The sequence below is a fragment of the Schistosoma mansoni genome, chromosome 1 (genome assembly GCF_000237925.1).
Source record: "Schistosoma mansoni strain Puerto Rico chromosome 1, complete genome".
Taxonomy (NCBI): Eukaryota; Metazoa; Platyhelminthes; class Trematoda; order Strigeidida; family Schistosomatidae; genus Schistosoma; species Schistosoma mansoni.
In genome coordinates this window covers 22,656,124-22,675,082 of record NC_031495.1, presented here as the reverse complement: position 1 = coordinate 22,675,082, position 18,959 = coordinate 22,656,124, and the positions used below count along the sequence as shown (strand labels likewise).

The following is an 18,959-nucleotide window of genomic DNA, read 5'->3' as shown; positions in this document are numbered from 1 at the left end:
TGGCCAGTTTGAAGGAAGAACTTTCCACATAACCTTCAACAGTTTTATTCGTCCCCATTTAGAGTACGGAAACATAGTATTTCCTCCATCCCTCTAAAAGGATAAGGACACTCTGGAACGTATCCAACGTCGAGCCACGAATCAGTTCGGGGACTCAAGTTCAAACCTTATGAAGAGCGTCCACGATCACTTCATCTTTACCCGTTAGAGTATAGGCGTCTTAGAGGTGACCTTATGACTTACAGTATCCTTAGTACTCCTGGTCATCACCTGAAACATCTTAAGCTTAGTCATAACACTAACCTAAGAGGTAACACCCAGAAACTGGAGACACAACATAGCAGAACAGACTGCAGACACAACTTCTACTCCGTAAGAGTAGTCAAGTGCTGGAATTCGCTGCCGACTGAGCTAGTCCAAGCGACTTCCCAGGAGTCCTTTAAGAAGAAACTTAACTTATTCTTAAGGACTAAGGATAACTTATTATGATTTACCAAATTCTTTTTTTTCCTCTATTATCGTTAATATACCTAGGTTTTTGCCTGGAGGTATTCGTGATCCACTGCTACTAGACACGGAAGCCCGTTAAGCGAAAGCTTCTTCTATTCCGTCCTCAACCATTTGAACCATTTGTACCTAGCTAGGTCACTGACGTTTTGGCGGCCCATAAAATGGCGGATAGATTAACCAGAGTGATTAATTTAGCTTCGAGTATGTTTTCTTTCTTTTTTGAGCCCTGTAGAGGTTTCTTCCTTCGTTATACAGGAAACTTCACCAAGACTGACTAAGTTCCGAGAATATGCAAGGGTGGAACTAAGGCCACCAACACAAGCAGATCTCAAGCCAGCAATGGAACAAGCAACAAAGCTGATTTGCTCATTCAAAAGTGGTGCTTGGAAAAATGTTTCCGTCAAGGTATATATTGATGCACTCTTACTTATTTTTAGGAAGGGCTTGTTAATGCTGTTGTGACAGTAGAAGTACTCTGCTGGTTTTTCATGGGGGAAATGATCGGACGAAGAAGCTTTCTAGGATATAGTCGGGTTCCACATACCTATATCGTCCAACACTAATTTATTTTTTTCATGAAGAGCACATCTTTTAGAACTATTTAGAAATCACAACTTAAGAAATAAACAAAAATGTATTATCTCAGTAGTTCTGTAAAATTACTTCCGAGTAAACCATGGATTACTTATTCCTGTCTACAATTTCTTTGCTGTTTCTTCAAATTATATCGTCCGGCAAAAATATTGCCAACAACAACAATACTAAAGAAAGGCCGTTAAATGTCCTGTTTAATTCCCATGTGTGTATCGCACTAATGATATTGCCGTTAAGGTATTTTATGTGACTTCAGTAGTATGATGCAGATTCTAACTTTATTTTTATGTCAATCTCTGTGAGTGTAGAAATCTTACCTTGAATAGTTTAAGGAAATGCAAGTTGATTATCCTTGTAAGAACTCATCTATGGGAAATCATGCCTAATGTTTTATCTTCAATATGAAAACCGAACCGAGTTGAAGAATAAGTCAAAAATTGTCTTAGATGTTCTCAGTTAACAGCAGTGAGGTCATTTGTCCGTAAAAAATGTTTATTATATAATGCATCTTCAAAATGCTTCTTACCACGTTAAAAATCCGGATAGTTTTATAAAGCGGTCTACACTAACCGTTGTCCAAGCCCAAAGTTTTAACCCAGATGGTCGGTCCCAAATAAGGTTCCTATTGACTTAAAATCTATGTGGTTATAGTGGTCGTAATTTATGCTGTTGAATCGGCTTTGAGTTCCGATCAGGAAACCAATGAGAGGTCATGTTTTAGCAGTACTGACTACCTGTTGTATTCAAAGAAACATGTTCACATTTTCTCAATGAATTTCTCTTTCATTAGTGATATCTCCTTACTGCTAATAATCACTAATTCTGTATAGCAAGAGAGCTAACAAAAAAGACGCCCTTCTACGAAACCATGTACAAAACTCCTAGTATTTACCAAGCAATTCCAACAACTAATTAGACAGTGACTCACGTCCCACAGAATATTTGGTAGTAGTTCCTTGTACGGTAGGATTGTTAAGAACTCACCAACAATAGCTTTTACATGCTGCGTAATATTGGAGCAAATCCCAAGTGTGACTCGAAAACCGAATTGTGAGATGACACTTAATTGCTTTCTAAACACAAATAATGGACAGGTTCGACAATATGACACTGACGCGTCACTTTTTGGACTACATTTCAGACTAGTGGCGTTGATCACATGTTTCTTTGCCTTAAAATAAGCTTGCTTTTCCTCAGTAAGAACTTTTATTCTGTTGTTGTCTTACGTAAAATGCATTCAAGTCTTTGACACGCAATGACTTGGGAATATACAATGTCCAGATAGACCGACTACTGGAGATTTTATGTCGGCTTTCAGTATAAACGACTGAGTCACACGTTGCGAATCAGTTCGGTTCGGTGACCATAATACACACTGAAAATTTGCGGTCCTCAGAATGTAAAACTGCGGTACCAAGTTATCGAGTTTCTAAATAGTAAGTACCCGAAGCTAGTGGAATTCAGACGATGCGAATGAATAGTTGCTTTCTCATTTATGTCTATTTTCCCTTTTCCGACTTACAAGATATAGTAGCTTGGTAGCATGACAAAAACTATGTATCATCCGAGTCAACTTAATAAATGATAAAGTCAGGTGACTGTAAATAACTGTCACGAGATTTGTAAATCTTTTTAATCCTATAAACAGATTACAAATAAGGATAGGATTTCGTGGAGAATGTAGAGTTTTCATTGTTTAAATTACGGACTGACCATAGGTCACCATTGAAAACTTGAAAGCACTGAACGGCTGTTTCGTCCTAGTTTGGGACCACTGATTCCACATTCAACAATGATAATGTCCAACTGCAGTCGGTTCTACAATCTCCAAGAAACCCTATAATCATGTACTTAACAGTGAATAGCCTCAAGATGCAAATCCTTAAGTCCTGCTGACAAGCCGTGACCAGTGGAGTTCTATCCATGTCGGGTGTGGGTATCCACCTCAGGCATGGAAGGTTTGATAATACAGTGAATCGACTGAAGCTAGACATTAACATCGTCAGATGGATTCCCAGTGATCTGGGGGTTAAGCGTTCTCACGCGAACTGCTGGGTTCGATTCCCGCGTACGGGTCATGGATGCACACTGCTGCGGGGTACCATATTAGGACGGAACTGTCGTCCGTGAAACCATAGACTGAAAGAAAGTATGTATGTTAGATGTAATGTATGTCTAATGACTTGAAGCTTAAAAAAGATGGGCGTGTAGCATTCGCTTTATGAATTTTGAAAAATTTACAGTGAACACCTAGTTATGAAAACATGTGCAGGTATTAAACCTAAGCAGCGACATATGTTTGGCAACGAACCTTTTGTGCTGCTATACTATATCGTGAAATTAATATCTTTCACACAGGCTAGTTATATGTAGCTTTTTAGAACAAGAAACTTAGAAAAACCCCTTCCTCCGCAACTTACAGGAACTTCAGATTAAGAGCGTCTGCAATTTAAAAGGGTCTAAAATCACATGGTCAAGATGTAAAGTCTAGAATACAACACCATGATGATTCATTAGCATAAGTCTAGATTTTCGCCATACGAACTGTAATTGGTGAGGCCCATCAACTTTCGAAGGCAGGTCGATTTTTTTCCGGTCTAGTCTTCCATCGGAAGTTTGATCTCAATAACCAGCTGTGTATATCTAGATGATGGACTCAGTAATTTAGATTGGAAAGTTAAACTCGTAAGTGCGATTGACTATTTTGGTATGATCGTTAGATAATAAAACCTGACAAGCGAAATATACAGTGATAATAATCCGGAGTATATTGCATAACCGTGTAATCAGGATAAAACCTGAAGTATGCTGAATAAAGCAACGGCTTTTCCCCAACGAAATCACAGATGACTGGCAAATCAATATAACTCGTTATGCCAGAGGAGCGGACTTTCACTTTACGTAATAAGCAACAGAAACAACGTCAGCAGTCATATTAAAGGCGGTAAGGCTGTAGCTAATTTGAAACCCAATCATAACACTTGTAACTTCGATTAACGTCAGAGATATTAGCGAGTATTTATAAGTAACATTAACGTACGTGTTTGGAGTTCTTCACTAAAAAGTACATTTTCTTCACGTAAAAATACTTGTTGCTTTATGTTAAAATCAAAAGGATGGATGACATCAGAATGTTAAGTCCCCATAAATATACTTATTAAGTGATCAGCCAATAGTTCGAAAGTTAACTTTTGCTCTAGTTCCTCCTTTTATTAAATATTATACAGTCTAGAAATCACATGTATTCGATTTCTACAAATGATTACTTAATCACCTTTCCAACTACTTATTCATTCGACATTTCCGTAATCATCTATGAAATGATAATATTATAGTTACACTACTACTCCATTAGTAATTATTTCATCATTACTGTAAATTATACATATCCAATTTTCACTGTTCTAACGAATATCTCTAAATCCATCCACAGTATCTTTGGCACACTGAGAGTTAGGCTAGGCCCCTAACTACGCTTTACTTAACTTTTTTTAGATGAACCGGATCGCATATGTGAATTGAGTAAAGGAATTAGCCAGCTCAACTTCGCTTAACAAATTTAGATACACCATAATCCATTACACTTTGAAACAAGTGCTTGCAAATAGTCTCTGAAAATAACATCAAAATCGTGTCTATATTTAGTATTTACAAGAAACAAAGCTGTTAGAAGAAACAGTACACCTAGAAAGTTAACGAGATAAGTCATTCATCATAAAAGCTTCCACATCGTATGGCTCGGCAGTTATTTGCCTCCCAGCGAAGTAGCGCTTATTTAATGCATTTGCAGCATTGTGTACTGAACACGGGTCAGAAAATACAACAAAAATATTGACGAATTGTTCATTTGTTTCATGAGCACTGTCTTGATGAATTAACACTTTCTCAACCAATCCATATTTCGAACACTCTCCGGCCACTTCTCCTTCTAGTTCGTCATCACAATCTTCTGGACCGACCATATTTCGTAAAATCAAAACACTGAAAATAAAAATACCAACAGGTAAACCGACTGTTTAGAATCAAGAGACACTAGAAAATAATTATTTGGCAAAAACCTCAACCATATGTAAGTCCTAACGACTCAAATTCTTGTTGGATATTCAGCCAATAATAGTTTTTAAATACAAATTAAGTTATTCAGGTTAAAACTAGATCACTGCTCACTATAATAAAACCACATGGTTAGAACACTAGATCTCACGCTAAAAGTTATAAATGTTACATATGTTCCACGAATCGTTTAAATGATTGTGAGGCCACTTACGTAATCGAACATTAAGCTCTTATTAGTGTTGCTTTCACGGATTATCAATCAGGTACATGATATTACGACTGTATACTTTTCATACCATTAGAGATTTCAAAGGTTTAACATAACTAGCGATTTACTACATCCAAAGAACCGAAGAAATATCTATACACCTATCAAACAACTAATTTACTACGTAACAAAATGGTCTTATTTACACAAGCGCTGTGGAACGTGACTGTATAAAACAGAAGACTAAAAGATTTTACGTATAAGATCAATGCTGTAATCACAGTATGCCTCATGACTTCTAAATCAAGAGGTAATCCCCCAACTGTAACTCGTACCCTGACGCGGTTAGATTTACATTTCATAATAACAAATTCGGGCTAAGCTAGTTTAAAATTTGTTGACTGAAAAGGAATGTTTGTGTGGCTATAACCTCAAGTTCGAAAACGAAAAATGCACTTCTCACATTAAATCCCAACTGATAATGGGATGTACGTTGCTTGGCTGAATTACTTTCTTGAAGTAAGGAAGGATCAATGCCAGTACATTCAATGACCGGTTAGGACGACCAGAACAATCAACAGTACCTAGATGCTTAGCTTTTAATAAGATATATGGCTCAGAGATGCATTCATCATAGCGGATGGTATATTAGAAGACTGGAGCCAAAAGCAAGAGGAAAGAAGGGTTTTTCTGGGACTTCAAATCTGATGAAATTAATACCAATCGTATGCTGAAACCGATTCAACATCATTTGTGTTTGGGTTGATTGGAAGACTATTGACGGTGAATACAATGACCATATTACTTTATAATCACCGTTGGAAGATGAGGACTGCCTTGTCAACAATAAGTCCACACCTCTATGAACGCATAGAACTGAACAGCGATTTAAAGTTTACCATGAATATGTGAGTGTTGGGTATTACATGAGGAGGGTTTGACTGAACATTCATTGGACTGTGACAGCTATTATCGTTATCCACAAATGTGATTATGAATAATTAGAATAAACGAAAAAGTTATTTTAAAAGCTTGTGATATAAGTTGTAAAAGTCAATGGATGTTTTACAACGGAAAATCACTGAAGTGTATGATTTCTGAACGATGAAAAACTGTCCACATACAGTAGCAGCTGCAAACTCTAATCAGAGTTTTGGACTTTATAGAATCAAAACTTATTTCTCATTAATAATGGCGATTTACTGCCACATACAATTCTTGTTACAGAGGATCCACCTAGGGGAGTTGGAAAACCCTGGTTCCGAACCAGTGGTGTTCATGGGTTCCCGGATCCTAAAGAATCAAATGACCTGTGAACCTATTCTTGGTCACCGGTTATCATGAGACAGTATCTCATAACGTTGCTCCGCTGCATTATTGAACTTCTAAGTCAAGACTCGAGGAGTAGCTCTTCAAGATAACTTATCCTTTTAGTTCGAGCACTCGCGTAATATCATAGCCCCCACAGAATTTAAATGACTACAAGTGAGGAAATTATTCTCACTTCAACCCTCATTCTCGAAAATTGTATTCACAACTATTTGATAACATTTGTTTTTATTTTACAATGCGTCGCTTATCGATTTGTTTTTATTCCCGTTTGTGTATTTTATTTTTCAACTCATACAACAGCTCGCCCAATGTGGAAATCCCGTCCTACCTAAACGATATCAAGTAACTGACTAGTCGAAAGTTGAACGCTACCATCGAATACGAATTCTGAACCAGCCTTTCTGAAACCACGTGTACCATTCAAACTATCCTCCTTTAACATCAGCATACTAATGCAGATTAGACAATAGTGGGGTTGGTTATGTCTTTAGAAAGTCTCAACATCGATGTCCATCATATGTCTGAGAGCCATATTCGAGACACTAGTGAAGTACTACAAACTTGCTCTCCATCTGTGCGATGATATCCGAGCCATGCAATCCGCACTTAATCAGTTGACAGTGTCCGTAGGTATGCCATGAGCTTTGCACCTTCTAAGTCCAGAGTATTTCGGTTTATTTCAATCTGCCCCATACCTTCGTGATGTTAGTCTAACTGTAAAATGTCCAATCTAAAACGCGTCGGCGAGAGCAGTTTTGCTCACTGTTTGTGAAACCTGACCTCTGCAAGACGAGGATGTTAAGTGACTATTTGTGTTTGATTATCGTTGTCTCCCAAAACATTCTTGACATCTAGTGACAACACCATGTTAGTAATGCAGAGGTTCAGCAACGTGTGTTTGGGTACAGCTACGTTAATTCAATCAGTGTCAACATCTTGCAACACCAACTTCAGAGGCTTTGACATGTTTTACCAATGTCATCCACGCGAATTCCGCATCGTGCATTATTTGCCGACGATGGAACTGGTTGTAAAAGCAGAGGGGGACTGTATATGAGATGCTGTTGTGGTATGAAAAGAAGTTGTACAGGAATCGTATCTGCCGCGAATTTACGATTCCCTGGTCGGGGTCCAAGAGATAGTGCAACACCGTGGCTTGAGATATTATCAAATATGGCTCAGAATAGAAGCCAGTAGTTCTGTAGTAAATTCCCTTTACGTTCTACACGTGTGGACTTTAGCTGAAATAATCTTTTCTGGTTGTATTTTTCTTAACTGTTTCCCTCATTATTTTCTGCTTCTCTCATTCACTGACCTTATTCGTTTGTCTTTTTTATTATACTTACCTTCCTCAGGGCAGAACACTTCAGGGATCAGTTCAACTGGCCTTCAGCCACACTTCAGTTACCCACGATCCCAAGTCGTCCTGAATGGAAAATTGATGTAAGTCCTCCAACTCTCTTCGAGGTTGATAAAGCTATAGGAAATCTAAAGCGAGGGAGAGCCGCAGGCCCTGACAGATTTACCCCTGAGATTTTTAAGGATGGGGGTCCAGTACTAGCAACGAGATTGACTGAGGTCTTAGGTAGAATCTGGGAACTGGACGTAATTCCATCTGACTGGTCCCAATCACTGATTGTGCCAGTCTATAAGAAAGGACAAAAGTCCTCCTGTGACAATCACAGAGGGATCAGTTTGACTAATATAGTGTCTAAAATATTAGCTTCAATAATACTTGGACGCCTAACCAAAGCTCGTGAAGAGCAGACTAGAGAAAACCAGGCTGGTTTCTGACCTGGACGTGGTTGTATAGACCAGATATTCACTCAACGTCAGATCCTAGAACATAAACATACATTCAGACGTCCCACAATAGTAGTATTTCTTGACCTTAAGGCGGCATTTGACTCCGTTGATCATGAGGTTCTATGGCAGTGTTTGTCAGTGAAAGGAGTACCAAAGAAGTACATTAACCTCATAAAGGCTCTGTACTCGAACACAACTGGTCGAGTTAGAGCCTATGGCGAACTGTCATCAGGATTGGTTACCTCAAGTGGTGTTCGTCAGGGCTGTCCACTCTCCCCATTCTTGTTTAACTTTGTCGTTGACATGCTTTTAGAGATATCACTTTCATCATCTCAATCTCCTGGAGTTGGACTTTTACCGGGAGATTCACTTGTTGACTTAGAATACGCCGACGACATAGTTTTATTCGGTGAAGACGCTGACAAAATACAGAGTCTTCTGACCACTATAAGCAACAATGCAGGCATGTTCGGGATGCGATTCTCCCCCTCGAAGTGCAAAATGTTACTTCAGGATTGGGTTGCATCGACACCTGAACTAATGATAGGGAGTGAAGTACTTCAGCGTGTTAACCGCTTCACTTATCTTGGGAGTCTCATCAGCCCTTGTGGTCTGGTGTGTGAAGAAATCTCAGCACGGATACAAAAGGTTCGTCTAGCTTTCGCCAACTTGCGCCATTTATGGCGTAGGCGAGATATCCGTCTAGCAACCAAAGGACGGGTTTACTGTGCAGCAGTTCGTTCCGTCCTACTTTATGGCGGTGAAACATGGCCGATAAGAGTAGAGGATATTCGTAGGCTACTAGTATTCGATCATAGGTGTCTTTGACGCATTGCTCGTATATCCTGGGACCACCGGGTAAGTAATGCAGATGTTAGGAAACGGGTACTAGGTAAGTGTTATAACGTATAGATTTCTATGCCGACTAATATATATGTATATATATATATATGTGTCCAATGATACAGGAAATACGTACGAGCAGTCTTGGGTGCTATTCGGTCCTTCCTATCTGCCTAGCCCAGTCCGTTAAGTCCAGAACACAAATAACAGCCTCAGCAATATGAATCATTATTTACAAGCATACTGGGTTATATATACTAACCAAACAGACCACATATATCAAAAATAGAAAAATAACATTTGTACAGTAATTGGCCAATGTGGCTGTAGCTAGGGGGAAAGTAATCAATAATAATAGTTCCAAGGTCAAAATAAAGGTTATGATAAGAGGAACACGGAAACGATTAGGTCACTTATTTAACAACTATCCAATAGGGAATGGGCATATTGTATTTGTCCATAAATAGACCTCAGATTTATGATTCATAATTCGCCAGGGGATATAACAGTAAGGATGGCAAATCGATTGATGAAGTACTGAAACTTCATCAGTTGAGATGGCTGGGACATGTGTTACGTATGCCCAACCACCAACTGCCCCGACGTGCAATGCTTTATGGTGTAGGAGTAGGTTGGAAGAAAGCTAGGGGCGGCCAGACCAAAACATGGCATAAATCCATGCAGTCGCTGACAAGTGGACTGGGCCGTGTTGGTAGGTGTAGACTACCTGGTTGGGATTCGCGAGATGATAGCAACCGACGGTTAGAGACCTTGAATGACATGGCTCAAAATCGTTTGAAATGGCGAAGGTGCATACACTCTTTGTGTTCTACCAAATTCTAATCTTCTGAATTCCTCATGTCCCTATCCTTTTTCTCTTTCCAAATTTATTTTACCGTATTATACTCCTTCAATAACATCTTCAAACCCTTATCTTTCACATAATACTTATACTCTTACTACTTCTACCACTATGGGATTTGAATCGACAACTGCATCTCTGTGCTAACGTGGTATGGCAACTCGAACTGATGTACGTACGTACGAAGTTCTACGTTGTAACTGACTGACTGACCTTCCTCAGGGAAAACGCAAGATCCTGAAACACGACATAGAAAACACCAACCCAATCACATTTGATGGAGAAACTCCGAAAGAGATGGAGACTTACACGTACCTGGACAGCATCATCGATGAACAAGGAGGACCTGATGAAAAGGTAAGGGCAATGATTAGCAAAGAAAGGGCGACACTAATATAGTTGAGGAACATATTGAACTCAAAACAACTGTCAGTCAACATCAGAATCTTCAATCCGAACGTCAAAACAGTTTTACTGCACGAAGCTGAAACTTGGAGAACTACTACTACAACCATCAGAAAAGTAAAAGTATTTCTAAACAATTGCCTACGCAAGATACTCGATGTCCGTTGGCCGGATACCATCAACAACAATCTACTGTGGGAGAGAACAAACCAGCTTCCATCTGAAGAGAAAATTAGGAAAAGAAGCTGGAGGTAAATAGGATATACATTGAGTAAATCACCAAACTGAACCACGAGGCAAGCGCCAACCTGGAATCTTGAAGGGAAACGAAGAAGAGGAAGACTAAAGAACACACTGCGCTGGAAATCGGAAACAGACATCAAGAGAATGAATAGCAACTGGAAACAATCGGAAAGGACTGCCCAGGATAGAGTTTGATGGAGAATGCTGGTGGGCGTCCTACGTTCCTCCACGAGGGGTAGTAACAGGCGTAAGTAAGTACCTTCCTTAACCTATCCCTTCACAATCTCATTTTTACTGTGTGTAGTATATATATTTTGGTGTCCTTTTGTACCAGTATTTATATGCTCAAATAAATAAATGAATTAATAATTTTTTATAACCACAATGTACAATTATGAACATATTATACATTATATTCAACTTTTAACATTATTTCATTTGCTTAAAAGAATCCAGCCCGATTCAAGTTGAATTGTATATTATAAACAAAACTATTGACTAGTTAGATCTAGTCTTCAAATTACGTAAACGCTAGTCAATGGTCTTGGGGTTGCTGTTAGGGGTACGAGGACAGTCTTCACTTCCCAGTAGCCCACACCGTGGAAGGGTTCTTCTAGAGATACCTGAAAAAGAAATCGGGTTAGGGATGGTCTTAGTGACCTGAGAGCGTGACCACAATGCCCAAGGGACAACTAGTTAAGGCCGGTCACACACAACCATTTTATGGATAGTTTTGTGTTAGCTTCGTACTTGTTGAGACCTTACCGCCGGAAACGGATATCCATGGGATAAGGCGAGGTGTGCATTTTTAGGGTCGACCTTTTCAAACCCCATCCTTTCGTTGTAGGAAGGCAGCATCGTCGTTATACTGGTTGTCTGAGGGAAACACCTTACTGCTACTACACTTCTATACAGTCAACAATACAACTTCGCCCTCGGACTTTGGGTTTGTTGTTTTAGTCTTACTGTTCTTCAACCGACCTGTCTGGCATGGTAAGACCTTGAGGAACGACTGTCCCAGCCAGTATAGCCCTACTGGTTTATCACGATAGGCAAGTCCGACCACCAAGTCAAGGTAGCAGCAACGGTCAGAAAACTAACCTAGCAAACATATAAGATGATACTATACGTAGTATTTAAAAAAGTTGATGTATATTTTAAAATGTCCATACTTACCCGCCTGCGAAAACGTTTGGATTTCCGGAGGAAGCAGAATGTGATGTGAAGCTACTTGGAGATGCAGAGGAAGGTTGGGCGTGTGAATAATGCCCGGGCACCTCAGATTGCCAAGTCCCTACAGCAACAGCATTAGAATTCTCATTGTAATTATTCACTTGTGGGAATGTTGCATTAAATTCAGCTGTTAAAATTTTTTAAAAATGTGAGTACAAGATCGAGTTACAAAGTTTGAGTATCAATAGCCAATCTAATGAACATTAATATCGCAACAAAACCATACACAATACATAGTACAATTATGTGGGGAACTATTTTACTCAAAAGATTGAAATGGAATTCTGTAGCGCAAATATATGAAATTTAAACTTTTGAAGTATAGTTATGACCAAGTAAATCAGCATTAGATATTATTCACGTATAAAGCGTCAGATTGCAATTTCAAACAAGAGGAACATTTCAAGGTTTAGTGCTTTGAATCTGTTATTATCATTTTTGACTTTACTCATGTATGTCACCTCAGGCACATTAATAAAATTGTAACTGAACGACACATTTAGAATGCTAAATAATTACCACTTTCAATTTAAAAGGTTGCCTGTTTGACGAATGATTTAGAGTATGAGACATAAAAGTGAATACATGAGTATTTACTTTTGGTGCATTATAGTCTTGTATTTTATAATATATAATCACATAATAGTGCAGAATAATACGATGTACGAGCCTGAGATTCATGGAGTTTTGATTGGTAGCTTTGGGAGTAGGTTAGAATATTACGTAGATTATTGGTCGTTTAGGCACATACAGTAAATTGTCAACAAACTTATTGTTGTTATCATTATCATTATTGTACCTGAGAGAAAAACTATCCCAGTATACATATAATCCCCAGAAAAATTGCGGAATATGCAGAAATTAGCAGATAAAACTAGCAAACACATAGAAACTAGCATCAAAATTACTTAGATAGGATAAAGTGAGAAAATATAGATTTACCACTTAATGAAGGCTGGTCAAATGTTGATTGGCCAGTAGTTGGGACTTTTGAGGGAGAACATGTAGTTAAAGAGCTGTTGGTAAGATTGATAGACTGTGTTGTTGTAGACAGAGTATTCAGTACTACAGGATGAGCCACTTCGGGTTGCTTTGAATAAGAATTCACAGGGAGCTATAATAAGGAAAGAGAGGCTTGTAAGATACATACTGACCAACTAAGAAGATGAACTAACTATAATGTCAATAATTACCTGCTCTGTTTCCATTGACAGAACTTTAGCAGTGGCCGAAGCCGCAGCCACTGCTGCCGCGGGTGGGAGATTAGAAGAACTGGCACTTGAAATACCGTCCGGAGGTGAGATAGCTTTGCATACTCTCAAAAGCTGTCCACCAAGATTGAACTGATTCATGCTACCAACAGCATCAGCTGCACTCTGAGTGGATTCATATTCTATGTAACCGAAACCTCTATGGCGCATCGGTCTAGTTGGATCAGGTTGAAGCCTAGAAACAAATGGTTGTGTATATTTGCAGAAACATACTTGCAAAACACTATTTTCCCAAAAGCTTCAAATACTAAAGAAACATCATCTTCAGTGAGATCTAAGTGTATACCAGCAACGTAAATGCGGTTATGAAGATTGTGTTCATTAACTAGCTCATTTATGACAGGTTCGGCGTTTGTTAGGTTACTTGGTCTACCAACTTTTAACTGCCTCCCACCAAAGCTAGTACCGTTCATCTGGTCAATAGCTAATTGTGCAGCTTCGGGATATTCAAATTCAAGAAATGCGAACCCTTTATGTTTTTGTGTAGAAGGATCCCAACTTAAATTCACAGACTTAATAGGACCAAACGGTGAAAACACCTGTTTTAGACTATCTTCTTTTACATCATATGCTATTGAACCAACATAAACTCGATTCAGGAGTGCAACAGTTTGGTTCTTTTTTATATTATTCAGTTGAAGGGACTGCTGTGACTGAGTTTGACGTAAAAGCACCGAACGTATACTTTGTTCCATTGCATACTTTTTGGCCTTTTCTACAGCAGCGCGCTGAGATAACTCAAGATTACAGAGTACAAATGGGGAGCTAGGTTTGCTGGCTCCAGGTCCATTGTAAACTGGCCCATTTGCTTCGATTACAGTAGCCATAGTTATAAGATTCAATGGGGGAAGTGAACTCCCATTATTCAACACGAACATTATATGGGGGAAAGGGAAAACTAAAAGATCAAAAGGAAAAGGATAAGTTATGGAAAAAACAAATACACATTAAATGCACATGTACTTTGGTTAGCATTACAGTTTTAGTAACAACACCCAATAAGGCAGTTAAACAGGCCACAAACCAATTTATTCGTAAAAATTTACAACTTCAGCAATAGGATATAACTTAGTGAAATCATTCTGTGACCTGGCTCTATAAACATAAACATTGGTATAAGGAGGCACCAAATACATATCCGCCACACAAGTCATTCGACTTGTGTGAGGGTTGGGATATTGCCCGGCTCCACAAATCGAAGCAGGTTGTTTCATTAGGGGGTCACTCCCCGAGTCTTTGACCTAAAGGTCTAATCCATAAGGCAGTGAAGCAACGTTAGAAGATGCAGTCACATGGTAGCTGGTGGCCAACAATTGGTTCATTTGCCATTTCCCCACACGATCCTGATGCCCATGTGCACCATTGGTTTGGAATCAAGGTTTTCCAACTACTCCGTACCCACCAACCCGTTTAAAGCGCCAGACACTCGCTTTGTGCACTCTCAATTTCGTAGACGACCCCCAACGCGAGAACGCAGTGCGTAGGACCTCCCTAGCAGTGGCTGTATACACGTGGTCATGTGAGAGCATTTCGCGAGGGAGAGCTGACTCTCTCCACCCTCGGTCGTACCAGGGCATTTGAGTCTATTATTCATGATCCAACGATTGCTATTGGTAGAGTGAATAGTTTACTGAAATAGAACTTCATAAATTAATTGGTACTCATGCATATAATTATATATTTATGACCTAAAGTGTGGTCTACATTTTACCCAGACAAATCTCAATTCGAAATCCTGCTAATCATTGGGAAAAACTCGGATTCATGTCAATATTTGGATAGTATACCAAGACGTCAAATATCTTTTAAAAAAATTAAGTGAATTAAAACAGGGCTAACAAACTATATGAAAAGGCGCTTTATAAAATAAAACTGACCCCATAACTGAAAAAAAGCGGTTGAATTGTGATTGTAAACAACCTGTGCTCACATAAAAAGCAAATAAATCTTGTTAAGGCTAATCCGGTACAGAATAAAACATGGTCCCAAGTATCTTATTAGTTAAACGATGACTTTTGAGAAGTCTTAAGATGTGAATGGGGAGAAAACAAGGTGACTATGTATAGACATACTTTTCACTAGGTGTGAATACTGTGGCAACGAAAAACTCATGAGTCTGTACAAATAAATAATCCTTAGTAAGAATATTTCGGATGGAAGTAGACAAATATATAAACACGAAGGCAGAAAAAAATTCCGAAGTCTTATCATCTCAAGTAAATACACTGAGTACAAAAAAAACAGACAAAAACGGTCCTCGGTTAGGTGGAGGTCGATTGTTGGGGTGACTATAGACGGTCTATGCGAAATGCTCTAAATAAAAAAAACAGAATTTGCTTGTAAGTTAGACAATTATTATTGAACCGAGTGAGCTACGACTAACATTTTACTTTGTATGCCGCATTTGATGGTCTTTCGCTGCGCGCAGATATCCACGTCTTGAAAAATGAATAATGTGAATATTAATGGTGATTCATTTCAACTTACAAGACTACAAACCTTGGTTGATACTTGGTTTGCTACTAAATATCAATAGTTAGGTTACGTAAAATGACCAAGCTCTTCCTTACCAAGTTCGCTGAACAAGAAATATATTATATAAAGTAGTATAATGTTGAGAAATAAAGGAGCTAAAGGGTTTAGGACAGGGTAGTCAGGAAGTCAGAGTTAGTCAGTTGAATTACATGATTATATAAACTGGAAAACGACTCCTAGACTTCCAAACACATAGTTATTTGTAGATAATCAGATATCTGATTATTAACAGCTAAATTGTAATACGGTAACTATCGTCACCGGCATCCCCACTGCGGGGAATATCTATCAGCAGGGAAGATAACATAAACTGTGATAGTATAATCACTAAAAAGCAAACAATCATGACGTTGATCCCAGGATGCAACTAATTTGGTGACACCTTTCAGTAAGTTCCCAGACTGACATTTATTAGCGAGGACGAATCTCGGAAGTCATGATAGGACTTACAGGATGAAAACAAACCTTAACACTACCAATTGAAAAACTGTGTCAACCAAAAATGCTCGGAACTTAGCGTCCTACACTGTTTGGACTGTGTCAACAGATTGCCGATTCAGTGTAGCAAAGTCAGGGAAGGCTAGCAAAATCCACCCCATATAACTATAGTTACATGGTATTTTCGTTATGATCAGTTGCCGTGTCGAAATTGGTCATAATCACTTTCAGTCGTAAAAACCCACAACTCCAGTTGAGGCTAAAAATATGAGACCATTTAGTCTTACACTTCCTGGATGTCTTTGCACCTCAGATCACCATTTAGCATCACTTAATGGCTTACGGAAAAGCTTTTGACCATACTTAATTCGTCATTATCAAAGCGCACACTCCCTAACACAACTTCTAGAGTGCGGATATGAAGAAAAACGAGGTGTGAACTGTTGTACCAGTGTTCAGTTCGATGAACAGATGAGGAATTTGAGTGGGTCCGAAATATCTCGAAGAATATGTAGTTGAAGACTAGTATTCCCACACACTAATTGAGTTTCCACTTGACCCCTGTCATCTAAGAAATTCCATATCACAGAAAAGTGGACACTTTTAAAGCATAATCACTAAACAGAGAGAGAAACACAACACCAAAAAGTCAAGTAGGAACCTGTCTGAAGAGACCGCCAAATGAAGAACGGCCTTCCAACAACTAACATCTAAAATGTTTCATATAGTTGTGGACAGAATACAAGAAGGTTTCGCTTAACGGGCTTCCGTGTCTGGTAGCAGTAGATCATTCAAATGGTTCAAATGGTTGAGGACGGAATAGAAGAAGCTTTCGCTTAACGGGCTTCCGTGTCTAGTAGCAGTGGATCACGAATACCTCCAGGCAAAAACCTAGGTATATTAACGATAATAGAGGAAAAAAAGAATTTGGTAAATCACAATAATATGTTATCCTTAGTCCTTAAGAATAAGTCAAGTTTCCTCTTAAAGGACTCCTGGGAGGTCGCTTGGACTAGCTCAGTCGGCAGCGAATTCCAGCATTTGACAACTCTTACAGAGTAGAACTTGTGTCTTCAGTCTGTTCTGCTATGTTGGGTCTCCTGTTTCTGGGTGTTACCTCTGAGGTTAGTGTTGTGACTAAGCTTAAGAAGATGTTTAAGGGGATGACCAGAAGTGTTAAGGATACTGTAAGTCATAGAAAGGCCACCTCTAAGACGCCTGTACTCTAACGGGTAAAGGTTAAGTGGTTGGAGGCGCTCTTCGTAAGGTTTGAACTTGAGTCCACGAACTGATTTCGTGGCTCAACGTTGGAAATGTTCCAGAGTGTCCTTATCCTTTTGGAGAGAGGGAGGAAATACTATGTTTCCATACTCTAAATGGGGACGAATAAAACTGTTGAAGGTTATGTGGAAAGTTCTTCCTTCAAACTGGCCAAAAATGAGCTTTAATGTTATCAGCGCAAAGTTTGCTGGAAAGGCGTTTTTTCACAATTAGCATAAGACTTCGAATCGTAAGGTACCAACAATCCTAAATCTTTTTAGACTTGGGAAGCTTCTAGAGAGAAGTTTTCTAAGTTGTAACTATAGTCTGCAACATGTCTCAGATGGACTACTTTGCACTTTGAAGTGTTGAAGGTAAGTCCGTTGTCGTCTGCCCAACTTTGAAGTCAGGTCAGATCCTCCTGAAGAACTAGTATATCATTATGATTACGTATCTCTCTCCAAAGTTTCACATCATCAGCAAAAAGCAATAAGTCAGATGAAACTTGTTGAGGAAGATCGTTAATGTAAATCAAGAAGAGAAGAGGTCCTAGTATTTGGCCCTTGGGGACCCCACTAGGACATTCCGTAGCCTGAGAGAGAATGAACCGTGACCTTAAAATGTCGATTTTATAGATATGAAGTGAGCCAGTCACTCCGGGGGGGTTGGATACCCAATCGTCTAAGCTTCTTGATAAGGCATACGTGGTTGACCCTATCAAAAGCTTTTGAGAAATTTAGGTAGATGACGTCAACCTTCCCCTTGCGATCAAGGATGGTTGTCCATCTATCCACCGCAGTCAGCAGGTTGGTCATACAAGAATGACCTTTTCTGAAACCGTGCTGTTTGGGTGAGAAGAACTTTAAGGATGATAAGTATTCTTGTATACCGTCGTATGTTAGAGATCCCATAATTTTGGAAGGTATGGAGAGAAGGGCCACTGGTCGGTAGCTTGAGGGTTCACTGCGTCGACCTCCTTTGAAAATTGATGTGATGTGAGCCAACTTCCAGATTTCCGGTAGTTTGCCTCTGCTTAGCGAGTGTGAAAACATCACGCTAAGTGGTGTCGCCAGGATTGAAGCTTCTTCCTTCGATATAGCAGAAAGAACCATATCCGGACCGGGAGAAGTGTCCTTTCTTAGGTGCTGCAGTTTACGGAGCACCAGGTCAGCACTCAGGTCCACTTCAAAAAGTCCTGTACAGTTGCAGGTGAAGCTTTCGTCAGTATAGTTGATGTGGGTCTGCTGGAATGTCTGAGAGTATTGTCCAGCCAAAAGGTTAGCGGCATCATCGTCGTTATTGGTAGGGCCATTAGGACCTAGCAGTTGGGAAACTCCAGTTTTGCCTTGTCGAAGAGAAGCTG

General features: G+C 39.3%; 2 protein-coding genes across 2 annotated transcripts; one reads left to right on the top strand and one right to left on the bottom strand.

Moving 5' to 3' along the window:
• Positions 1-647: 647 nt before the first annotated feature.
• Positions 648-1,209, top strand: Smp_129080 (hypothetical protein). The gene is made up of 3 exons (XM_018793684.1): positions 648-711; positions 743-915; positions 948-1,209. Exons 1-3 carry the CDS (start codon positions 672-674, stop codon positions 1,071-1,073), a joined length of 339 nt encoding a protein of 112 aa, XP_018648172.1. The 5' UTR covers positions 648-671; the 3' UTR covers positions 1,074-1,209.
• Positions 1,210-4,796: 3,587 nt separating this feature from the next.
• Positions 4,797-14,260, bottom strand: Smp_012900 (putative fuse-binding protein-interacting repressor siahbp1; the record flags this gene model as incomplete). The annotated part of the gene is made up of 5 exons (XM_018793683.1): positions 13,577-14,260; positions 13,286-13,538; positions 13,035-13,206; positions 12,036-12,219; positions 4,797-5,085 (listed from the first exon to the last, which is right to left on the bottom strand). Exons 1-5 carry the CDS (start codon positions 14,239-14,241, stop codon positions 4,797-4,799), a joined length of 1,563 nt encoding a protein of 520 aa, XP_018648171.1. The 5' UTR covers positions 14,242-14,260.
• Between the last annotated feature and the right edge of the window lie 4,699 nt (positions 14,261-18,959).